The 25,942-nt window shown below is 43.3% G+C and overlaps 1 protein-coding gene across 3 annotated transcripts in view; it reads left to right on the top strand.

The window, feature by feature from the left end:
• Window positions 1–4,944: 4,944 nt before the first annotated feature.
• Ppp2r5e (protein phosphatase 2 regulatory subunit B', epsilon) overlaps window positions 4,945–25,942 on the top strand; it is a 149,104-nt gene continuing 128,106 nt past the window's right edge. The window contains exons 1-2 of one of the 3 annotated variants that reach the window (XM_006240222.4): window positions 4,945–5,571; window positions 7,902–8,065. In XM_006240222.4, the coding sequence (XP_006240284.1) occupies window positions 7,909–8,065 (157 nt within the window). In that variant the 5' untranslated portion in view covers window positions 4,945–5,571; window positions 7,902–7,908. 3 annotated transcript variants of the gene reach the window in all.

Genomic DNA, 25,942 nt, shown 5'->3' with positions numbered 1-25,942 from the left:
GACACGGCCTTATGATGTAATGGAAAGATGGAGATGCGAGGGTCCTGGCGCTAGCATGGCATCATTTGAGATAGGCTTTGATTTGTACCACAGGCTGATTTGTAAGAATATGATCTTTTTATTACTTCTTCCATACATGCATCTGGTGTATTTGACATTCACTCCCCTTCCCTCCCCACTGCATTTCCTCCTAGATCCACTGTCCACCCTCTACCCTTTCACCCCATTTGCATGGCCTCTTTTTTAATATTTTTTACAACACAATAAATCTGACTTGTGCTGCTCTTATACTCATGGGTGTGGGACCAACCACTGAAGCATGGTTGACCTATCTGGGACCACACCCTTAGAGAGAATAGTCTCTCTTTCCTCCCTTGGAATACTTTCTTAGGCCTGTCCTGGTGCCCTACCTGGGGTGATTTTTTCACACATGCCCCCATCCCTGGGAAAAGTCACAAAGAATCTCAGACTGGATCCAGATCCAGATTCTCACTATGTAACACAAGCTGGCCAGTACTCACCATGCTCCCACTTCAGCCTTCCAAGGGCTGGAATTACAGGTTTATGCCACCATGCCCAGCTGGCTCCCTAGTAAAGTTCTTGAAGTCACAATGAGGAAGAGAAACAGGTAAGTTTAGAGCAAAAACAGTTTGAACCTCCTAGAAATGAAGGTAGAGATCCACTGGTCTTTTTAAAAACTATTCTCCCTCTCTTTTTTTTTGAACTTTCAGAAGTATATGGATATTGTAAAGTGCAACCCTGCTGTTGCTAATGAATGCTCCCACACGGTTCTATCACTTAGCGTGGAAACGCATTCTCTAATTCCCCAGCTCCTTTTCTTCTTCCTGTCACAGGAGGAATACCAGACTAGAATGATGAAGGGCAGGAGGAGGGGAACACGGGAAAGTTTGTAGATGGACAAAAAGTCTTAAAAGAGAAAGGATGCCTGTGTTAATAATTGCTAAGCAGCTAATATCTCTGTAGTAAATACAGACCCTCATTTAAGTCTGAGGCTAAGCTCAGAATTAAGACTGAGTCTGCTTATTTGTTTGTGAGGAAATCAAGGCTAGGGCAGAGCTGGATGACCTCTGACCCCAGAGTCTGCATTCTGATGATTATAACTTGGTATAGCTTCAGGGTCATTTAATTGTGCAAACTGACAATTTCACAAGCAAAAGTATTGCTTGGTATATTATTTTGCAGTTTGTTCTCTAGAAAATAAAGTATATTTGAAGTTTGTTTTCTTGTGTGTGTGTGTGTGTGTGTGTGTGTGTGTGTGTGTGTGTGTAAAGACCAAGGTCAATATCTGGCTTTTTCTGCTGTTTCCTCCTATCTTTTGAGGCCAGGCCTCCAGGCCTCACAAAGAACCCTGTGCTCACCATTGGCTATACTGGCTGGCCAGTGAGGTCTGAGAATCCATTTATCTGCCCTTCCTGTGCTGGTTACAGATGCACGTGACAGCACACAGATCCTTTTTTTGGGGGAGGGAGGATAAATGTGAATACTGAGGATCTGAACTCAGGTCTTATAATTACAGGACAGGCATTTTATGGATAGAGCCATGTCCTCAGCTAGCCCCTTCCCTCCCTCTTTCCCATATCAGTGATAATAAAGCTTCTTTTTTTTCCTGGACCCATCACAGAAACTCCCAGTTTCTGTGCAAAGGTTCTCAGATAGTCACTCCTATCAGTTTAGATTACAGCTCAGACTGTAGAGACTAGACTCAGACTAGACTCAGACGTAGAAACTAGAGCACATAGCCATTTAGATCTTGAGCCATGGTTAGCCATGTTAGCCACACGAAAGCTGTAAAAGAGCTACAACCTTTGAAGCATATCTGAAAATGTAATTGCAGTACTAAAATTATGATTGAAGAAAATGTCAGGGCTGAGGGTGTTTCCTAGTGGATACATCCAGTGAAAAGAAACATGACAGCAGTTCCTTGGGTACAGTAGCTGCCTGGATTACACCTGCCACTGTTGTCCTAAGCAGCTGATGCCACAGTTTTCTCAGTCTTCTTACCTCAGTCTGTAACCAGCTTCATGGACTCCTGCCCCCCACTCCCAACAAATGAGACTAGTTTACCTCTGAAGATGTGTCTAAGGGATAATCAGTTCTTTGATACTTCAGTTTGTCACTATGTAGCTACCACTTGATACCCTGTGTCTTCTAGTCATGTAGTCAGGCTGCCAACAGATTTCCCCCTAAGCTCAGCTTTGAGATCTGGACAGTGGGTACATTCACGTGGGAACAGTGAACTGAATTTTGTCACTTGATAATGGCCTCCCCGTGGCTATAATGTTTTTCCATTTGTATCTAGAATAGTAGTCACCAATTTTCTTTGTTCAAGCGCCCTCCTTCTGAGAACATTTTTTAGGAGCACATACTCTAAATATATGCATATTTGTTCATAAAACACACACACATGGGCTGGAGAGATGGCTCAGTGGTTAAGAGCACCGACTGCTCTTCCAGAGGTCCTGAGTTCAAATCCCAGCAACCACATGGTGGCTCACAACCATCTGTAATGGAATCCAATGCCCTCTTCTGGTGTCTCAGAAGACAGCTACAGTGTACTCATATACAAAATAAATAATTCTTTAAAACAAAACAAAAAACAAACAAACAAACAAAAAAACCACACACACATCAGCTTCATTACCTTGACTCGGTCAGAACGCTTTTTCTTAGGATGTGGTTCACGGCTGATGGTGGTGGATATAAAGATACATTGTTTTGACAATTTTGCTACATAAGTTAAAATATGGTAGGATTTATTAGATTGTCATTGTAACCCTGAAGGAGGGCTGTCAAAGATTCTATAATAGGTGTTTCTAGTACTTGCTTTTCTGTTGTTCTCTTGTGAGACCCTTGTAAGGTCATTTGTCTGCTTTGTAGGTTTAATTTAGAAGAGACCCTTTCTGTAATCCTCTGTGGATGGGTACTTCCTGCTTTCCCTGAGGACATCTACAGTGCTCTAGACAATGGGCCACTCCTTCTGTCTTTAGAATAATGAGCTTGATGCCTCCTCTTGGACGTAAGCATAGGTGCCCTCAGTTTTCCTTCTGCTTTGCACTAACTATCCTTGGAGAACACCCCACTTCCCCTGGGATCTATAGATCTCCTTATGAGATTATTGGCCCAGCGAACAAATCTCACACAGGCAAGGATTCTTCCATATTAAAAAAAGACCTGCTCATTTCGGTTGCTCAGCTATTTTATAGAAAATGAAATGACTTTGAAATGAATTGTCTTTATAGTCATCCATAATTTGCAAGCAAAATCCTCACTCTACAAAATGTGAAATGTTCTAAGCAACAGCTGTGAGCATTTCAAACGTGCACTACTTTTTAACGGTTCAACTGTTGCCAAGGGAAATTGAGTTGGCTTCAAAATCTTCCTTGGTTTTAATTTTGCATTTACCAATCAGACATTGAAGAAACAGGCTCTGCTTGGCTAGGATATTAAACGTTTCTAAAGACTGGAATATGAGTTACTTGAAGGCAGGAACTAGACTGGAATTCCATATAATTATGCAGCACGGAGTAATGAACTTCATTAAAGATGGATGCTCAGCCAGTCAGCCAGCAGCTAGTCTTCTGGAGTCAATAGGGGGAGCCTGCTTTCATTTAAGCCACCTTTCCCATTTCAGTGCAGGGCAAACATTCTCTTTCATAGCACAGAGTTATTTTTCTACCCAACTGGATAGAAATTTGCAACAAACCAGAAACGCAAATGCATTATTATCACTTATGGGCATGGTCCAGAGAGCTTTATAAATGTTTATTCCGTAACTGTACAGAACACATGACATACTGAGAGGAAAAACTAAGCTATGGGATGAAGCATTTGAATATGAAAAAGAATATGCATATACATACACACACGTGTGTATATAATGTATGTATATATGTGTATACATACGTGTGAATATACATATATAGAAATACAATACTAAAACTACATCAAAACGACAGTGGTTATCTTTGGTTTATGGATTATGAGTATTATTTCTTCTGTATTTCCCCTCCCAGATTTCCAAATTTTGAGCAACTGGTGTTTGATCCTTGTAGCTGATATGAAGAATTTTTTTTCAATTATTATGTAGCCTGCATCCAAATCGATAGTCTACGAATATTCTTTGGAAATGTACCATTTGGCCTAGCGCTAATGATGCAAAAACATATATGTATTTTAGTACTCGTTCTAGATAGAGGTAAGTCTGTTTAAACTCAAGACTCGAAACTGTCCATTAAAATCTGTCAAGTTGGAGGCCGGGTATTTCGGAGTCCTTAAAGGGCGAATGCGGGTATTCGGAATGGGAGACTGCAGAGTTGCCACCTGCATAAACTACGGGAGCGCGGGGCCCTACCGAGACTGGCTGGGGCATCGCGGAGCTGATACTCAAAACTGACTTTTGGGGTGACAGGGTGAGAGTCCAACCCGTAGCCAGGCCTCTCACCCGTTGAGCGAAGGCCACTGGGGGGTTTTTCGGCTGGCTTCCAGGGCCGCGTTTACACAGGGCACAGGAGACCGTGGGCTCCGTGCTCAGTGGGTCTCTGCGGGCTGAAGCGTGCGGCACCCGGATTGCCGCACTGTGGCCTTCGGAATCGCGGGTGAAGACGCTCGCCGTCCACAGGGTCCCGCCAGGCGGAAGCTCCAGTTTCCGACGTACCCGCCGCTTTCCCCTCAGGCCTAGCAGTCGCCGCAGTTCCCCACTTCAGGCACCCTGGCGGAAGCGGCGGCCGGGTCGCCCGAGCTGGCGGCAGCATCCGGGTCCCCCGCGCCTCGCCCAATCGAGGGCCCTGTCTCTTCACACCCTCCAGTTTCTCCGCCCCCCCGCGCCGCCAATCCCGGACCAGCTCTCAGCCGAACATGCTAGCCTGGGAGTGAAGGCGCGCGGAGGCCAATGAAGTCTCGCTTCCCGTTTGAAGTCTCCAGTGGGCGGGCGTCGGAGGCGGGCTCTGCTAGCCAGGAGGTTCGGTTGCGCCTGTGCCATGGACTCAGCCGCCCGGTGATATTGACAATAGGAGAGAGAAAGGGGCATTGACGGGGACCCTGCGCGGGTAGCGAACGGCGGCTCTGGCAGCGGCGGCTCAGGCGGCTCCAACTCTTCCTCCCGACTCCTGTGCTTGCTGCCGCTGCAAACCCAGGCTTCCTCCCTCCTCCCCCTCCCCGCGTCGCCGCCGCCGCCGCCGCCGCCGCCGGGTCCGGTGCAACGAGCAGAGGCGCCGCCCGCCGGGAATGTGAACGAAGAGCCGCCGGCGGAGCCGCAACCGGGTCGGTGCCGATTTGATGGGACGGGCCCGCGGAGGAGGCTCGTGAGGCCGCCGCTGCCACTGCCGGAGCGCTGAGGTTCGGGGCCAGCCGAGAGGCCTAGAAACACTGCCGCTACCGCGGAACCGGAGGGACGTCGCCCCGGACGGCCGTAGTAGCCCGGGGCTCTCCGCTGCTGCCCGGACCTCCCCCTGTGCGTCCCGGGCCGCCGCCCGCCCCCGCCGCGGCCCCTAGCTCGCAGCCCACTCCGCGCAGCCACAGATCATCTTCCGATTCTTCCCCAGGAGCTTCAAGGTAACTTCAGCTTCGGGTCCCGCGGCTTGCCTCCCGGGGAACCTGCGGAGCGGCGGGCTCGGGAAGGCCGTGCCCGGGCGGCCGAGGGGTGCGGCGGGGTGGGGTGAGCGGGAGCAAGCGCCCGGCCCACTTGTCTGATCTACCTGCAGAGGCTTTGGAGGCCCGCACCTCTCTTCTACTCGGCCTCACTAGCCCCTTCCCCTCCCGCTTTTGAGGCGTCTTCTTGTCCCCCCCCCCCCCCATTGGCGGGGGCGGGGGAGCAGGGAGGAAGATTCTGTGGCCGCGCAGCTTCTCCAGGGCTTGGGGTTTATGTGAACATACCTGCGGACAAACAGGCCACTTCCCTGATTTCATACCTTTCCCTTGGAAAAGCCCCAGTTGCCTGCTCTTTGCAGAATGCTAAAGCTTTGGGCGCAGTGGCCCAGGTGAAACCTGTTTCCCTGGGCTTTGCAGGGACCCCGCTGTTATCAGTTCTGCAATGCTTTAGAGTTGAGAACCTTGACATTTATATCAGAGCTGCGCGCATAAGAGGCAAATGACGGAAAAGAAAGCTACCTATAGATCCTCGTTAGAGATGAGAGAAGAGAAATAGAGACAAGAATGAATGGTGGGGGAACGAGGCTTACGGAAATCTGTGTTGCTAGGGTTAGCATGAAACCTAAATAATTCCCAGATGAGCTTGCAATATTCGTCCCTAAATTTACAACGTACCAGTGTGATGTGGAACTGCTTGCTGAGGTCTGATATTTTCGATAATATTTATAATTTAGTACTCCGTTTTTTATATGTCTCATTATATTTAAAGCCAAATTAGAGTTAAAAGTAAACAATAACTTTCTAATGAAAGAACCAAGAAGTCCTCAGAATTCCAAACTAAACCTTAATATTGTCCACCCCTCTTCCATGTTTATGTTATTTTAATTGAATCCAGGTAATCTAGATGACTGTTAGCCTTACACAGTGGGGAGGTGTATCTTACTCTGGAAGTTTAAAAAAAAAGCACTTGTCTTAGGTGTTGGTATGACACTTGAGTAACCGAGTCCGAGCTGAGCTCTGCGTCGTATGCATTCTGTTGATCCCGTCTACCATTAATCTTGCATGGAGCCTCAGTAGCGCCGGAATGGTACTGGCATCTGTTTAGTTTGGTGAAGGCGACTGAACTCAATGCTTCGGACTTTTAGTATCTATCCTTCCTTTGAATAATTTCAGAATATTAAAAAATTGCAGAACAATGTTCCCTTGGTCTCATGGAACACAGTATTGGAACTTAAACTCCATCTTGGATGGTGTGAAGTTATGTTTTCGGTTCAACTTGGTGTTGGGTTTTATCTTAGTTTTGCTTATTAAGCTTTAATAACTTAAGATGACTTTATTTGAAAAGATTTCTTTGAAATAATTTTAATTATGCCTTTTGTGACATTCAGACAATCTAGCCTGTCCTCATTTGAGAGGTGGTGGCTCATAATAGCCAGCACAGCACATTGCACCAAAGTCCTGCTTAGAAAGTGTCAGTAGAAAGACACTTGGAGTGTCGGTAATCATCTTACTGTTGGATACTGAGGTGGCTCGTCTCATTGTTTTCCAGAGGCAGGATCTCCTCTCACTGTGTGCCCAGGGTTGGAGTCAAACCTGTTATGTATGTGTAGCTTAGGCTGGCCTTGGACTCATAACCTTTCCTGCCTCTGAATGCTGAGGTTACTGACTACTATACCTGGCTTCATTTGTTTAGATTCTTGAAGTACAGAAGGGTTTTAGCCCATTCATAATATTAAATATATCAGAAAAATGTTTCTGTGGATGTTTTCCAGCTTCAGAATAGCTCCAAAATGACTTCAGGAATCTCAAAATGGGAAGAGCTGTGCAATTAAAATGGGCAGACAGTATCCAGGCGAACATCTTTCTAGTGATGATAGTAGAGCAGTGACAGTTTAGAGTTCTGATTTTGTTTAATGGTAGTCATGTTACCTTATATTTTTCCCCTTGACAAGACTTTTCTTTCTTTTTTTTTTTTTTTTTTGGAGACAGGTTTGTGTGTGTGTGTGTGTGTGTGTGTGTGTGTGTGTGTGTGTGTGTTGCCCTGACTGTCTTAGAACTGGCTTTGTAGACCAGACTGGATTCAAACTCAGAGGTCTACTTGCCTCTGCCTCCTGAGTGCTGGGATTAAAGGCATGCACCACCACTGCCTAGCAGCAAGACTTTTCTTGATTTTTTTATGTTTTGATACTTGTTCCAATTTTCATGAGTATTGTATATGGGAATTTTAAGATGTGGGTAACTCACAGGAATACTTTCACCATGGGACCATTTTCATGTTACTTCCTTCTCTTCAGTAGGGATATGTCCTCAGCACCAACTACTCCTCCATCAGTGGATAAAGTAGACGGATTTTCTCGGAAGTCCGTCAGAAAAGCCAGACAGAAGAGGTCGCAAAGCTCCTCACAGTTTCGGTCTCAAGGCAAGCCCATTGAGCTCACACCTCTGCCACTGCTGAAAGGTAAGACCCATGAGTAGGTGACATTATCTTACCTTCCTCACCATCAGTGTCTTCATAGTCTTTCATATCTGTGAACATCTTCACGTGCTGTAGCTTGAAGGGTGGAGAGGTTTCAGACCCACAAGTGCCTGGTATGTGACCAGGTCTATCCAATCTTATCAAAGGGCTCATCCACAGAGACTTGTCCTATAGGTGAATTCTTGAATTCAGCTGGAAAACTAACTGGCAGAAATGTCTTTTTACGCCTCCCAACATTGGTGTGTGTGTGTGTGTGTGTGTGTGTGTGTGTGTGTGTGTGTATGTGTGTGTGTGTGTGTGCACCCGTGCGCACATTATTCATATGTGACAGTCAGGACAGTTGGTGGAAGCTGGTTCTCTGCTTCCACCACGTGGCTTCAGGAATAACTCAGGTGGTTCTGTTTGGCAGCAGGGGCCTTTATCTGTTGAACAGTCTCATTGTGACCCTATTCTATCTCTTTTTAAATTCTTGATTTGCTTATTGACATGTATTAATTGTACTTTCTTGGTTGGAAAGTAGACCCCAGTATAAAGGACACTAACTTGCATTAAAAGAAGTGGAGTTTGGAAATACTGAATTTTAAATTTTAAAAATTAAGCAAGTAGAGCTTATAACTAGTAACATGCATTTGTATTTTCACCTAGGGCAAATATAAGTTTATAGATCACATTTGCATGATACTTTAATTTTTACAGTGCATTTAGAGCAAGGGTTTTCATTTTTTTTGGACACAGAGTTTTATGTAGCCAAGGCTGCCTTTGAACCCTGTGTCCTTTGCCTTAAAACTGGCTTTGAGCTGCTGATCTTTTTGCCTTTACTTCCCAAGTGCTGGGATTAGAGGTATGAACTACCAGGCCTGTCTAAGAGTGAGGTTTTGATGTGGGCACTAATTTTTTTTTCTTTCTTTCTGAATTATACTTTTTATTTTTTTATTTTGGTATGTGGTTACCCTATTTTAATTTTAATCTGTTTGCTTCATGTTGGTGAAAAGGAGTTATTTGAAATGTATCATACCAATATCTGGTATAGTGTAGAAACATTAGATTCTATCTTTGAAGATGAATTTTTGTCTAAGTATTTAAGCATAAGGAAGAAGAGGGCAGGAACAGTATAAAGAACTTTAGTATGTCAGAGGAGACCAGACAGCCTGGTTAGGGCACACTCCTCCCTCCCTCCCTCTAGTCCCACCTCCTTCCTTTCCTTTTCCTCCTGATTTTGAGACAGTCTTCCTATGTAGCCCTGTAACTCACAGTTACACAGGCCCTGTAGGCCTGTAACTCACAGTATAGACCAGGTTGGCCTTGAATTTGCAATGATCTTACTGTCTTTCTTGAAAGCTGGGATCACAGATGTGTGCCACCATGAACCACATCTGGCCAGCGTGAATACTCATGTAGTAGCCTGTGGGATCAGAAGGTATAAGAACAGCTGGTGAGAGCCTCATCTGTAGCTGAGGGTATGTCAGGTGTTTGCTTTGACTGTGGGAACGCTTTCTTTTTCTTTGTCTTTTTTCTCTTGAGACAGTTTCTCCGTATAACCCTGACTGTCCTGGAACTCACTCTGTAGACCAGGCTGGCCTCAAACTCAGAGATTCACCTGCCTCTGTCTCCCTAGTGCTAGGATCCAAGGCCTGCACCACTGGGAACACTTTTTCTTAAGAGGAGAAATTCATAAATAAGATCCCAGTATTTGTATGTGAAAATGGTAGAACTATATTGGTATTAATGTCTGGAAGGATGGTGTACGGGGTTAAAAAGGTGCATGGTGGTAGGGTTCTTGCCTAGTGCTCCTGAGTTTGGGTTTGATCTGCAGCACTGAGGAAAGAAAGGGAAAAGGATACTCTGTGTGCCAAGTAGGAAAGAGGAGCCCTTGATAAGTTTTGAGGGAGAGAATACTTCTCCCTCCCTTCCTCCCTCCCTCAATTTCCTCCCTCCCCTCCCCCCATCTTGAGATAGTGTCTGACTGTATATCTGGCCTGATACTCAGAGATTGTATGTCTCTGCCTTCTGAGTATGTGCTTCTACACGTAGGTAGATGAATTTTGACTTAAGATTTTGCTAGTAAAAATGAGAATAGTTTGTATGAAGTTATAGGGAAATATGAGGGAAAATTCTAGGGAATAAATACAAAGGATGGGAGACATGCTCTTATTTAATCTGAAGTAGACATGGGATGGCTGTTGATGTCTGTGTTGGGGGAGAAGGTTACTTCCAGCAAGCCCAGATTAAGTGTTTATGTTTAGAGAGAATCACTGCATCATTCTGTAAGGCTCATGCAGTCACTTTGATTAATTGTGCATTTATGGAACGGTGTAAAGAGGCTTATAGGAGAAAGATGAGCACACATTCTATCTTACTCTTCTTTCTTTCCGCTGTGATCATGCACAATTAAAATAGACATAAGATGCTCCATTAACTAGTCTTGGGGTTGAAAGTTTGCACCACTAGGCCTAGCTCATAACCATTGTTAAGGTTTCAGTTCATTGGCTGGAAGTCTGTTCCCGCTGCTGAGTATCTATTATAACCATTCGTCTACCATCTTTTCATGTTCTCTGCCCCTCTGTCATCCCTCAGCCCCCAGCAACCACGTCTTTAGTAGCTCAGAGGAAACCAGACAGCCTGGATTACTAGTTCATGTACACATCCATCCATGCCTCCCTTCCTCCCTTGTCTCTTCCTCTTCCTCTTATTCCCCTGGTTTTTGTGACAGTTTTGCTTTACAGCCCTGACTGGCTTGGAACCCACAGTATAGACCAGACTGAGCATTTTATTCTCTTTAAGACTGAGCAATATTTCAGTATATGTGTGTGTGTGTGTGTGTGTGTATGTATGTATGTATGTATGTATATATGTATATATCACATATTGTTTATTATCCATTCATCTGTCATTCATTTTAGCTGTTGGGAATAATGAAAGCATGAGTGTGTAGGTGCCTGTTGAAAGACCCCCTTTTTCTTTCTTTTTGACACATGTGTAGACATAGGATTGCTGGATCATCTGTTTAGGTTTTGAAGCTGTGTAGTTTTCTGTAGGAGCTATATTTTCCTTAATCAGTGTACAGTTCTGATTTCACCTCACCATGGACATCTCCCTTTACTAGCATTTACTAGCACACGGCTGCGACATTGCTTACTGGAGTTCTGATATGCATTCACCTTCTCCTTAGTGATGTCAGGCATCCTTTATAAGATTATTGGACAAATATATAGTTTTTTTTTTCCCCATGTTGGGGGTTGAACCTAGGGCCCTGTACATGCTAGCTCTGATATTGGGCTACATTTTACTCAACTCCTTTGTCTGAGTTAATTTTTAAAGTTATGTCTGGTAGCATTAAAACTTTTCTAAGAGTAGGCTTTGTACATTTGCATATTTTATCAGTAGAGGAGATTAGCGAGTGGCTGGACCAGACACTGCTCACTGATCTGGTTCCAGACAGTGAGTGCAGCATGGTTAACTTGGGGAGGGGCGTGGCCCAGCTAGGGTTTTCTACTGAGGCTTCAGCATCTCTCTGCTTAATAACAGAAAGGCAGTAAGGTGCAGACTGAGAAGTGTGTGTGTTTGGTTTCTGCAGTGACCGAGGCACCTGCCTGACTCCTGTGCTCCTCACAGTGGATTGGCTTTTTTTTTTTTTTTTTTTTTTTTGCCTTATATGTTTATCAACTTGTGGGAAGTAGTTTACTGAATAGAAAAAACATAAAGGAAGAATTTCTTTTCTAGGATTTTTTTAAGCATCATTTCAGGAGAAAATAGATTAAACCAAAATTGACTGTATAAATGCTAAACAATAGATATGGTCTTTTTTTTTTTTTTTTTTTTTTTTGGTTCTTTTTTTTTGGAGCTGGGGACCGAACCCAGGGCCTTGCGCTTCCTAGGTAAGCGCTCTACCACTGAGCTAAATCCCCAGCCCCAATAGATATGGTCTTAATTTTCTATAGCATTTCCCTGACTAATTCAGAAGGCTTGCTTGAATACACTTGCATTGTGATCAGATTTTGTGAATTTTGTTTATATGATGTATTTTGATTGTACGTATGTCTGTGAGTGTTTTGTCTGAATCAGTGTGTGTCACATGGAGGGTCTGATTACTTGATAATAGAAAATGAAGAGAAAGTTTCTGTTTTGCCCCTCTTGTAACAGTTGGTCTTCTGAAGCTTGTGTCCTTGGTGGCCTTTCTTTTTTCTTTTCTTTTTTCAGTAGAAAGCAACACCCACCCGTGCTCCTGTGCACATGTATACAGTGGCTTACCTTTTCCTCAGCTGTGTCTAATGAAATGATATGCTGACCTTTTAGACATATTTGAATCTTCTCTATTTTTACATTTCTCAAAGTTTTTTGGGGGTCACCTAAGACTTTTGAACCGTAAGGATCCATTTTACTGGTAAGGAAATCCCAGGAAAAGTTTATGCCTGTGTATTCACTTGCTTACTTACCTACTTACTTACCTATCTATGTATAATAAAGTTAAAATTCGTGCCAAGGTTTGAACTACATCATTAGTGGCATGCACATGCCTGTAGTAGCAGCACTTGGGAGGCTGAGGCAGAGCTGTGAGTCTGAGGGCAGCCTGACCCACACAGTAAGACCCTGCTTCAAAAAACTAGAAGACAAGGAAGCCTTCTCCCACCCACAGTTGATTTGGATGCTCTTTGTATTCTGTACGCCCAGCAGTCCAGGAAGCAGGCTTGTCAGTTATCCTGGTTGGGCAAACTCGGAGCGTAGGCAAATCGGCAGTAGTGGTGCTGCCTGCCTTATCACCCTGTTCACCCCCTTTACTTCCCTCCTTCCTCCTCCTCAGACCACTTACAAGTTTAGATTTGAATGAAATGGTTTTGAAAAACGCTCCCTCTCTGAAGAAGGGGTTGGAATGAAAGTGTCACTATTTCTGGGTTCACAGTTGTTTTTTTTTTTTTCCGGAGCTGGGGACCGAACCCAGGGCCTTGCGGTTGCTAGGCAAGCGCTCTACCGCTGAGCTAAATCCCCAACCCCCACAGTTGTTTTTTTTAGAGCATTTTGCAGATACTTCAAACATTTCAAGAACTATGGTGACTTGTGCATGGCAGGCAAGTGCTATGTCACTGGGCTGTATCCTAGCTTCTACAAACACCCCCTTCTTCTTTCTTTATGTGTGTGGTTGTTTTGCCTGCATTTAAGTCTGTGTACCATGTGTGTGCAGTGCCCACAGAAACCAGAAGAGGGCATTGGATCTTCTTGACCTGAAGTTACAGGCAATGTGAGCTACTATGTGGGTGTGGAGAACTATGGGAACCCAGGTCCTCTGGAAGAGCAGTTCTCTTAATTCCTCAGCCATCTTTCCAGCCCCAGCCTAATAATAGAAACACTTATTTCTTCGTGCGCATGTGCGCGAGTATCTGTGTTTGTGAATGTGTGTAAGTTAGATCACTCCCCACTGTTTATATTGAGGTAGGGTCTTTCATTTGTGCTCAGAGCTCCCTGATTTGGCTGGCTTGACTGACTAGCTTGCTTTAGGGGTCCCCCATCTTTGCTTCCTTAGGGCTAGGATTTTGGGTGGGCCACCCTCTTGCCTGGATTCTATGTGGGTGCTGGAGTTCTGGCAAGTGTTTTATTCATTGAGCCATCTCTACCCACTAAAGACACTTAAACTTCAGTCCCAAAGATGAAGCGTCTATTTTTATTTTTAGAGTGACAGCTTAGACAAACTTCCAAATTACCATTCAGAGCTAGTTTTGTGCTTTCTAATGACTGGATTCTTTTGTCTTCTACATGTACCTTGTGGAGTGTAGAGTAGGATGTGCAGTAACCGCAGGTCTGATGGTGGGCTGGAACACTGGAACGTAGCTGTGGAAAGAACAGTCTTCTGTAGGCTCCCGTCCCGTATTGTAGCATGGCCATTGGATTTGCATGCTGGACAGGGCACGTGCAAGAGGCTCTGCCCCGCTGCAGGCATTGGCGCTCGTCCACTCGTCCTTTTGTCTTGGACAAGGGAGTTCCTTAGACCTTCCCTCCTGGGTTCTAACGTGAGGATGACACAGTTCAGTGGGCTTCACTGAGTACCCCCTGCTGGCCCTGAGCTGGCATCTCAGAAGGCAGTGTGTGAACAATATGTCAGGGTTAAGATAGTCTCCATGCAAAAACACTTTTCAAAATGATGAAACAAAAGCATAGTTTTGTAATTAAAATCTTTTTTCAATCCCAAAATTTAATTTCTGAATGTTTTGAATTTATTGGAATAGCTGTTTTGAACGTCTTTGGACTTTTCACTCTACACTGTTACACTGGCAGCCATGTTACTGAGAGTAGACCTTTTTTAAAGAGAAGGTTTTGTTTTATGTGCTCATGCTTGTGTCTGTGTATATGAGTGTGTCTGTACCATGGACTGTGTGTCGAGGTGAGAGGACAACTTGTGGGATTTGGTTTTTTCCTTCTACCACGGGGTTGCACAGATGGAACTCTGGTCATCAGGCTTGGCAGCACGCATGTTAACCATATGCCTGTCCTTCTTACCTGTTCTTAAGTGGGAGAATTTCAAAGTGTTTTCAGGTTCTCAGAGATAGCTGATATAAAAAAGAGAATCATTGGTCTGTTTGTATCGTAGATTGACAGTTTGTGTTCTTTAGGTAGCTGAAGTTGTGTGTATGTTTGGTTTAAAAAAATAGCTATGAGTTCTGCTTTGAGCTAAAAGAACATGTATAAGTTAACACACACTAAAATAGTTCTGCACCATTGGAGGGAGCATGGTAGTATTTTTCTTTCAGGAAAGAAATGATAAAGATTGTGCCTAAAACCAAATGTCAAACTATATTTTCATGTGTGAAAGATTACATGCAGTTTATTTGCTTTCACGTAAGAGTGTTTTCTTTTTTTCTTTTTAGGTTAATTTTTAATTATATACGTGTGTGTGTGTGTGTGTGTGTGTGTGTGTGTGTGTGTGCGCGTGCGCACACGTGTGTATGTATGTATACACAAGTATCAGAAGCTGAAAGAGGGTGTTAGACTCCATGAGGCTAGAGGCTAGACAGGAGCTACTCAGTGTGAGTGTCAGATCTGAATTGAGGTCTTCTGCAAGAGCAGACAGCACTCTTAACCCCTGCGCCTAATTATTTACTTCTGTGGCATAGAGAATTATCATTCACTTATGTGGGCCACAAGACATAGAAAATGAGTGTTCATAATTTATGGCTTAAAAATAGAGTACTAGCTTGAATTCATACTCATTTCTGTGGTGTCTGGTAAATATAGGTTGAATATTCTCTCATTGAAGTATGGTTGAGCAGAAATGTTTGCAGTTACAGAGTTTGGAATGTTTGTGTCTATAGTGTCCTTTGATCATAGTGATTAGAGGTTATTATCTCCTGCCTCCCTGTACACTTGAAAATCTGAGTATAACATTTAAAGTTTATTTTACCCTGTATTAATAGGTCAGCAATTTAACTTTATTTTTTGGAAAAGCCCATCGTAAACTTTTTACTGTAAATTAAAAATGAACTTCTTAGCCAGGCATGGTGGTCTATACTTTTAATTATAGCAGTTTTTAGGCAGAGGCAGGCAGGTCTCTTGAGTTTGAGGCCAGTCTGGTCTACAGAGTGAGTTCTTGGACAGTCAGGGCTGTTACATAGTGAAATCCAGACTCAAAAACCAAACCGCAGCAAAAGAACTTCTTGGCTAGAGACATGGCTCAGTGGTTAAGCACCCATGTGGTGGCTCACAGACATCCATAACTCCAGTTCTAGGAGATCCAATGCCTTCTTCTGACTTCTGTGGGCCACATGATGCACATATATACATGCAGGTGAAACACTTATACATATAATAAATCTAAAAAGAAACCTTAAGATTTTAACTTGGTTAAATAGGAAACAGTTTAAAGACCTTTGAAAATGAATTGAGGAAAAACAGACTTCAAAATGGTTACTATTGAAAAGAGACATGATGTTAAAAATAATCAAAACCTTTTGTCTTGATACTGGAGTTTCATGTTTATTTTTCCTTACCGGATGACCAGATGGCAGAGATGGTGATCCAAACCTGCCCTTCTCAGCCTCCCAGCTGGACATGTTCTCAGCCAGTGCACTGGTTGAGTGCTTTTGTCTATTTGCTGTTGGTAGTTTAAGGTTATCAGAGTATCTGCATTGGAAATTGTGATGTGATAGAATTTTGAGGGGGCTGTTGACTTGGGGTCTCATAGCATCTTTCCTTATTTTTTTTCGTTACCACCTGCTCCAGGCTGTCTTTGGCATGGATGGCCCCTGCAGAAGTGCAGACTATTCTCCTTTGTGTATTCTGTCTCTCTGGTTTACTTTGTTTTCCTGCAGCCTGACTGTCAGCTTTCCCCATCAATTCTTCCTGCACAAGAGCTTGGGATACTGTGGTAGAGAGTCATGGGGGAGGTGTCTCTGCATATAGTGTGGTGGGAACCTTCTTCTCGCTTCCTTTGGGAGAGTTCCCTCATTCCCATCTCCTACTTTGATCATTCTAATGCTTCTTCTGGAACCCTGTGTATAGGTAGACTGTTTGGTGAGGTCACTGGCTTGAACTGGTGTGTGAGGGTCTGTACGATTTGCTACATGAACACCTTCCTACTCTCCATCAGTGATGTGAAATGCTAGCACTTGTATGGCCCTATTATTTTCCGAGGTTCTTCTTCTAGACTGGCAGCATGGTAGACACATATCCGAAGCCAAAAAGGAAGCCTTAGCTTCATTCTCTTGATGAATGCTACATATCTTTTTAAAAACCATTGGGTCCTAAAACCTTTTGACCCTGCCAGCAGGTGCTACCAGCATGAGGCTACCAAGCCCCTACTCCTGTCGCTACTGTCTGTGGTGTCATGCTCTCTGTGAGCAGTGCTGAGGGTTGGGGTTGGTGGCTGCTAGGTTTTGGTCCTGTTGCTCATAGTTGGATGGTGGAGAATGTCTGTCTCTGAGATGTGGCTGTGGTAGGGTTGTTCGAGGCTCTCTGGTCTACTCTGGATTCTGATGGACACTGTGTAACTTTCATTCCTCCAAACTTGTACTATTAGCCTGCTGTTGACCAGAAGTCCTAACATAGTTGATTACCATGCAGTTTTTATGAGTTGTATGAATTATATACTGTGATGAAAAGGGCATGAGAAATGTAGGAGACCATAGTTTACTGCCTGTTGTAATTAACCAGAAAGATGGACTACTTACTGCAGATGTCACACAGCTTCAAGTAGATACTGGCAACTCTTGAGTTCACAGCAGGAGCAATAGGAGGTGCATATGAAATTATAGTAATGCAGTATGGACTGTGGCTAATTTTATGTAGTTAGGATTTAATAATGGGCTTTCTTGCTCTCTAAATACAAGGTCTTATTATCCCAGCTTTTTTTTTTTTTTAATCCTGACTGACCTTGAACTTGTGATCCATCCTCCTCCTGAGCTTCTTCAGGATCTGGGATTATGCTTGCACTACTGCATCTGGTTTAAGCACGTGTTTTTATGTGTCTTTACATCTCTCTAGTTGTGAATGCCATCATATATAATTTGTGCTTATGTTTCCAAATTTTGACAAATGTTAACTTTGCATACTATATATATATATATATGTGTATATATATATAGTGTATATATATATAGTGGTAGTGAGTGATAAAGTAGATGATGCTGTATTATATATTTTATGCACTCATGACATTTCTCTTTAAGTCTTGGTATCTGTAGGCTATGATTTTTTTTCCTATTTTTTTTTTTTTTCGGAGCTGGGGACCGAACCCAGGGCCTTGCGCTTGCTAGGTAAGCGCTCTACCACTAAACTAAATCCCCAGCCCCCTCCCCCCCTTTTTCCCCCTATTTTTAAAAGTGTTAGAAGTTTCTCCCCATTCCTAAAGAACATTCATGTAAAGTGGACATGTATAGCTTAAATTTGTGTTCTTCAAGGGTTAGCTGTACCAGGATGTCTTGAAGATTAGACCTAAGTCTAAACACGAATTTCTGTTGTTTCATTTATAATTTATAAAGATAGCATATGAATAATCTCAGATAATACTTAGGGAATACATGTATTTTGACTGCAACCCAAATGTTGCATAAGGTCAGGTGGAATTCCCATTTGTGACATCATGTTTTTGCCCCCAAATTTGTAGGTTTGCCGTGTTTGGGTTTTAGAGTGTCTGGTTATGACACTTGCTCTTGGTTCCTCACTTGCAGTCCCTCTAGTTGGGACCTCTTGCACTGTGCACAGTTTCAGAAGCTTCCTAGAACGGAGGAGAGAATTTGTTGCTTTTGCCAGGTTCTCACAGACTCCTCCCTTCAGTTCTTGTTCCCTTTCTTTTGACAAATGCCTTGGCTTAGACTGACCTGTTGAGAGTTATCCCCCCCCCCCCTTTTTTTTAAAAACATTTATTTATTTATTATGTATACATCATACAGCTTTCCGCCTGCCTGTATGCACCTGCAGGCCAGAAGAGGGCACCAGACCTGATTATAGATGGTTGTGAGCCACCATGCAGTTGCTGGGAATTGAACTCAGGACCTCTGGAAGAGCAGACAGTGCTCTTAACCACTGAGCCATCTCTCCAGCCCCTTCGTAAAACTTTTTAAACTACAAAAAGAATTAGTAATTGCATGGGTTTTTCTAGGATGTCACCAAGACAGGTCTTACAAATACTGAAGTACCAAGTGAATGTGAACCAGTTCTTTATATGTAGAACTTTCTTCCTTGTCTGCTTATCGTTCTTCAAGTTTCAGCTCAAATGAGACTGGTCTCCTCCCTCTTCTCCCATTCTTTTCGGAGACAGGTTCCCTGTAGCTCAGGCTGGCTTCAAGCTTCTTATGTAGTTGAAGAAGACCTTGAATTTCTTATCTATACCATATATAAATATATATAATTTATATTTATTTATTTGGGAGGCTCATGTAGTTCTAGCTAGCCTTGAACTTCTGTTGATCCTGTAGCCTCAGCCTGGATGTTGGATTGCTGCTGCTGTGAGACACTATGCCCACCATCCACCTTCCTATCCTTTTATCCTCCCCCACCCCCCACCTCCATTTTCTGTGTATCCTGGCTGTCCTGGAACTCACTTTGTAGACCAGGCTGACCTCTAACTCACAGTGATCTGCCTGCCTCAGCCTCCTGCGTGCTGGGATTAAGGGTAAGCAACGCTACTGGCTTCCTGATATTCCTGTGATCAGACAATTGATCTTTGTTGCCCTGTTGGTTGTCTATCTTCTTTCATGACTAAAGTAAGTGTTGTAGGCCACTTATTTTCATCAGTTGCTGTTCAGAGACTTACACATAGTTGACATTTGCTAACCATTTCTTAGTAATAGTGAACACTGTTAGTTGATGCATTGGTTGACAATTTACTTGATAAGTAATAGTAAGATTGAAACTTGTTTTTTCTTCTCAAAGTGAGGTTTAAAAAAAAAGCTAGTTTTTTTTTAAAGCTAGTTTTACTATAGATAAGATTTAATGCAAATTTTATTTTATTCTTGATACCAACTTCTAAACCTATTTACTGAAACCTTTTAGATATTTTAAAGAGGATTTGTTCTACTTTATGTATATAACTGTTTTGCCTACCTGTATGTGTGTAAGCCATGTGTTTGGTGCCCTTGGAGATCAGAAGATGGTGCTCCAGTCTGTAGACCTGGAGTTAAAGATGGCTGTGAGCTGCCATGTGTGTCCTGGGAACTGACCTGGGTCCTCTGCGACAGTTCTTATCCACTGAACCATCCTTCTAGCCTAGAAACCTTTGTGTTAATAGTTTGGTTTTTGTTGTTACTTTGTTTTTTGTTTTTGTGAGACGGGGTTAAAGGCATGGGCCACTAAGCTGGCACCCCTTTTTATTTTTAAAGGATCAAATTTGAATGCATATCTAAAGCCCTGCACATGACCTTGTGCTGTGCTAATCAAAGTTTCAGGGCAAAAAAGGAATCGGTGTCTCAGGGAGGAAGCAAGCACGTGTATCTCACGTGTGACAGACTTAGAGGGCAGTTACTGGTTCATTATGTTGTGCTGCAGAAGTGCAAATGAAGGTACACAGAGGCTGTTTTTTGCTGGTCTGAGACTGGCTATAGGTTGATCAGATCACCGGACTTTGTGCATATGTTCTTGTAGAGAACAGCGCGTTACAAGTATTATGATGAATTTTTGAAGGGATGTTCATATGGTCACAGTTTTTCATTTATAAAACTTACATTTTCTATTCATACTGACATCATTAGAAATTAAATTTTTTAGTGCTTGTAAAAGATCAGTAAAAATTTTGGATAATTTTAAGAAAAGGCCTAGAATGGTTCTTAGGGTTGTAACGTTATTCCTTCTAATTAAGATTTTTGTTTCAATATTTTATTTTATTTTTTTCCTTTTCTTTTTTTCGGAGCTGGGGACAGAACCCAGGACCTTGCGCTTGCTAGGCAAGTGCTCTACCACTGAGCTAAATCCCCAACCCCTGTTTCAATATTTTATAATTGAAGATTTTTTTCCCTTCAGAGTTATGGGGTCTTATTTTCATGTTACAGTAGACCTAAGCATATAATGTAAAAACCTTCTTGCTTGTGTGCTTTATTTAAGTTAGTGGGACGATTCCCTCCAATAAGATTGTAGGGGGCGTGGCATGCACTTGGGAATCTGGGTCTATTCCTTGCTGGCATTTCACCCTTTTCTACTTTGAAATAGGAGAGTAATAGGATCTATTTAATAGAGTCAGATTAAATGCCCAGAAGTATTTGGTTCAGGCAGGGATGGGCACACTGTAGAAATAGAAGAATATTAATGGTTGTAATTATCAGAAAAACTGTGCAATGGGAAAATACTTCAGTGACGTTCAGTTGACGTTTGTTCCTTTACTACGTGGCATGACTTATCCCCATTTCAGGAAGGAAAGCATGGAGCAGATGGAGAGGTGAGAAGAGGCTTAAGAGCAGGATGGAGGGCTGGTTCTGATGGGACAGTTGTTAATTATTAATTATAATTATTGATGCCAGCTTCAGACAGACTGCTTGTGAGGATCATCACCTAGAGTGCTCAGCGTTACCTTCCAGAATAATTCCATTTAATTAATTCCACATGTAGAAGGCAAAATGATTGATGGGTACATGAATTTTAGTGATTAGTTGTCTACCAGGGCGGGTTCTCAAATGTATCTTTGTAGTTGCTCACTCTAATCAGTAAAATAGAACTCGTTTGTATTTTGGACTGTTAGACAAATATACAGATGTGCAAGTACACAAGCACAGGTCTTTAGGAAGAGGGGATACTTGGAGAACCAGACACCTACAAATTTAACAGCACTTAAGCTTTGCACCTCCTCTGTCTCTGGCCCATCCACCAGCTTGCAGGTGACTGGGACACTGCTTTGTTTTCAACTTGTTATTCGGGATTGGGGGGTGGAGAAGAAGAAGAAGAGGAGGAGGAGAAGAAGAAAAGAATGCCTGTGTGTGCGTGCACGCATGCGTGTGCACCTGCTCACACCTGCGTGCACCTGCTAGTGTGTGTGTTTTGGGAGCCCAGGCTTCTCAGGCTCCAGTGCCTTCTCTCTCATAGCCATTAATAAACGAAGCCAGGTGAGACCTGGGGCTAATGTAAGTCGTTGCTTATACTCTGTTGGGATGGTAGACTGAATAAGCCATTTTACTACTGACTTGAAGAACCTTGAAAGTTTGAAGGGGATTACAGGGAGCAGGAAGAGCAGGTCTTGGCCGACTTTAGCATGTTAGAGTGATGGGGAACAGCCTAGGTCAGGAATCCAGGAGTTGGAAGAAGGCCAAGTAAGAAGTCAAGGTGAGGTACTCTGTTTAGGTGTGTGGGTCACAGGGAGGAAGGCTTGGCCCACTAGGAGTGGTTTGCTATAACACTCAACTTTGCTTCCTTTGGGGAGCAAGCTTATTGTAGGAAAGGGCTTGGGTTCACATCTAGACGGTAATTTAGTTTGCTGAACTAAGTTATTTGGAACTTGAAATTGAATTTTTGTAGAGCAGGATTCATTTTTCAGTGTTTTCAGGACTGACCATTTGGCACTAGACAACCAATTGTCTCTTCCCTTGGGAAGAGCACCTCTCCTCTTCCAGCTTTCCTGCGTTTCTTCCACTTCCTTGTATAGGGTTGAGGCCTCTAGGATTACTTAGTGGTTTAAAAAACATCATTGTGCTTTCCCCCAGGGCACAGTGGCACATTCTTATTCTTATAAGTAATTCTAACACTTGGGAGGATGAGGCCGAAGAATCAGGCGGTCAAGGCCAATCTTTGCTACATAGTGAATTCTTGTCCATCCTGGACTACGTGACACGAGACTCTCAAAAGTGAAAGAATAAGTGGCTGGAGAGGTGGCTCAGGGGTTAGCACACTTGCTGTTCTTGGAGAGGACCTAAGTTTGGTTCCCAGCATCCACCTTGTCTTACAGTCACCTGCAACTCCAGCTAAGGATCTGGTGTTCAGTTGGCCTCTACAGTAATAAAAGGAAAAATAAATCTTAAAAAGTTCACCTTGATCTGTCCCATCAACATGAATATTAGAATACGTTTGCTCTTGTCTTTAAACTTTAAGTTAATTATTTCTTTAGTATTTGGGTGGGGTTTGTGTTCCACACCATTATGTGGAGGTGAGAGGTGAGTGGTGTGGAGCTTGGCTTCTCCCTCCACCTTTATGTTGGATTGAACTCAGGCTGTTAGACCAGCAAGTGCTTTTCCTGCTGAACCGTCTCATTGGCTTCCTTCTGTTTGCTTCCTGAGATGTTTTACTCTCTATCCCAGTCTTGCCTGGAACTCAGAGACTTGTGCTGGGATGGCAGGTGGGTGCCCCCAGGCCTGACTATTGTGCCCTGCTCACCTTCCAGCTGGGGGTGTGCTGGTTAGCTCTGGCAGCCTGACACAAGCGAGAGTCGTCTAGGCAGAGGAGCCTCAATTGAGAAGAAACTTCCATCAGACTGTCCCATAGGTAAGGCTGTGAAGACTGACGTGTGAGGCCCCACTTACTGTGGGCACTGCTACATCTGGGTAGGTGGCCCTGGGTTGTAAGAAGGCAGATTGAGCAAGCCACGAAGAGCAAACCGGCAAGCATGTTCCTCCTGTGAGGGACTGGATAGAACCTGTAAGCCAAGCAAACTCTTTCTGTCTCACAGGTTGCTTTTGGTTATGGTGCTTTATCCCAGCATCAGAAAGCAAACTAGGATAGGGACTAGTCTTTAGCTTATGGATAGCTCTAACACTGGACTCTAACACTGGGTGCCGAGATGGAACCCAGCATTTTCCACACATGCCGGGTACGCACCCTGCCCTGGAGCTTTACTACTGTCTTGGCGTCATCATGGTCTCAGAACCATTAAAAACCCATCCAACAAACCCATCCAAAGTCCTGCTGTTTCTAATGATGGCTTATCCCTTAGAACTAATGTGTGATGGTGGCTCCTGGACAGGACATGGCCTCAGTACTTGCAGGGTCACTGCACATATTATCTGTATGACCTGCACAAGGTTGGCTTGTCAACATTCCATTGTATGTGGGGAGGAAGCACATGAGGGACCCCACTCCTCCCTAGGTTACCATGGGCAGTTAGTTGGTGTTTGCTGGGAGAGGCATTTTCTTTAGTGGTGAAGCCACTGATAAAGTTTCCCAAGCTCCAGTAAATGCCCCGCAAATGTTCATATAAACAACCAAAACTAAACTCAGAAAGTGGGTCACACAAAAGACCTCAAAGTGGGAATGGGGCTTGTTGGGAAGAGAAAAGGTATCTTTAGTCTTTGTTCATGTGTGTATCTATATGTTTGCCTGTGAGTGCAGGTTTGTGCCTGCCATGTCTTGATGCGGAGGTCAGAAGACAACCTCAGGTGCTCGTCCTTGCTTTTCATTTTGAGTCAGAATCTCTTGTTCACTGCTGTGGAGATCAGGCTACCTGGCCCGTGAGCTTCTGGACCTCCATCTCGTATGTCATATGTGAGCACCTTGGGGTCCAAACTCTGTCCTCAAGCTCTCAGAGCAGGCTCTTTCCCAATTGTCTGAGTCAGGTTTTCTCTGAAGCCCTGGGTGTCCTGCATGCCTCTGTGGACCAGTCTAGTCTTCACTCATAGAAATCAAAGGTGTGTGACACCTCACCTCACCCACACCGCAGGCTTGTAAACACTGATCTGTTTTTCCAGCCCAGAAAAGAGGTTTCATAGAGAGAAGGGTAATGGGGTGAAATGACAGATTTATCGTGTACATAAAGGAAATTGTAAAGACTTAAAAAAGAAATGAATACTGTGTAGGCTGTTTGAAGAAAGCTTAAATATACTTTGGTCAAAAGCAAGTTAAGATGAAATTTTTTTTTCTTTTTTTCGGAGCTGGGGACCGAACCCAGGGCCTTGTGCTTGCTAGGCAAGCACTCTACCACTGAGCTAAATCCCCAACCTGTTAAGATGAAATTTTAAAATTCAATAGCCTCAAATTGGGAAACAGTTGAACTTTGGGAGAAACATCTGTAACTTGTTTAGATAGATTCCTGTTGTAGCACTGGGTTGTCGAGGAAATAGTTCTGTAAGGCTGTTGTTTAGAGCTGTACTGTATTGCATTTACATTAGGATTTGGTGTTGTTAAAAGTAGTTCAGCTAAAATGGAAATTATGTAAGGTTTTCTGATTTAGTGGAGGATTCTATGAAATGGGATGCTTTGGACATTAAAGAATATTTAATATTTTTATGCACTTTTTTACTTGTTGTGTGCACACACATGCCATGGTACACATGTAGAAATCAGATGACAACTAGTAGGTGTCAATTTCTCTCTTTTCACTACATGTGTTCTAGGGATTTGGGTGGTCAGGCTTGGTGTCATGTTTTTCCCCACTAAGTCATTCTGCCCGCCCTACATACTTTTGTCTTAGGAATGCTAGACTATGCTTACACTCTTGAATTAACGTGAGGCTTCCTTGAAGCAGATTTAAAAAGTTTTGTCATGATACATGCTTGTCATGTTCTACGAATGGAGTCTGCATAGTGACCTCACTAACTCATTTCTTTCAGAGACCTTACCTTCTCATTGACATACTTTAGTGGACTGTGGAATTCAACCCATTCATTCAAGTTTTTGTTGAGTCCTGTGATGGACCAGACATTGTTGTGGAAGGGCAGTGATGAGCAAAACAGGAAGTGCAGTGATGAGCAAAACAGCGTGGGTCTTTGCTCTTGCAAGTGATTAGTTCAAACAGAGCTCTGAAGTGATGAGTTCTGTTGGAAAACGAAGGGGCTTCTTAGAGGAAGTAATCTTTATGCCGAGATCTAAAGGTGGAGGTAGATGATGAAATTCTTTTTCTTTGAGACAGGACTTCATAACTTAACTATGATGCAGAACCTGGCCTTGAACTCCTAGAACTCTTGTTTCTACTTCCAACTGCTGGGATTATAGTCATATATTACCACACCTGGCTGAGATTTGTCTTCTGAAAATGCTATTAGGATCAGAAATCACATTGGTGAACTTATTAAAGTTATCAGGAGTCAAATCATCTAGACTACAGAGTTTGTCCTTTTCCTCAGGGTAGTTTATGCCCACAAGATACGTAACTCACCTATAGACCCTTCTCTGTAGGCAGAAGAATAGTGTCTTTTCCTTTACTTTTGTTTGTTCTTGTGTGATGTGCACGCAGGTGCGCACACATTTGTGTGTGTGTGTGTGTGTGTGTGTGTGTGTGTGTGTATAGTTGGTTGATGGGATGTTCAGTAACAAAATGGGATATTTCTTTGAGATAGACTTATTGTTGGGGTGGAACTTTATTAAAATCTATTTTCTCCTTTTAAAAGTGGTGCAAGGGTTCAAATCTATGGACTTGTGTGTGGTAGGTAATTGCTCTACCTCTGAGCTGCATCCTAGACTAGAGTTGGGGTTTAAACAGTTGTCATGGTAACATTTATTTGTCATTTTTTGTGCTATTGAAGTTTCTTT

Source organism: Rattus norvegicus, chromosome 6 (assembly GCF_036323735.1).
Source record: "Rattus norvegicus strain BN/NHsdMcwi chromosome 6, GRCr8, whole genome shotgun sequence".
Classification (NCBI taxonomy): domain Eukaryota; kingdom Metazoa; phylum Chordata; class Mammalia; order Rodentia; family Muridae; genus Rattus; species Rattus norvegicus.
The sequence above is the reverse complement of the archived record's forward strand: the minus strand, read 5'-3'. Positions and strand labels throughout refer to the sequence as shown.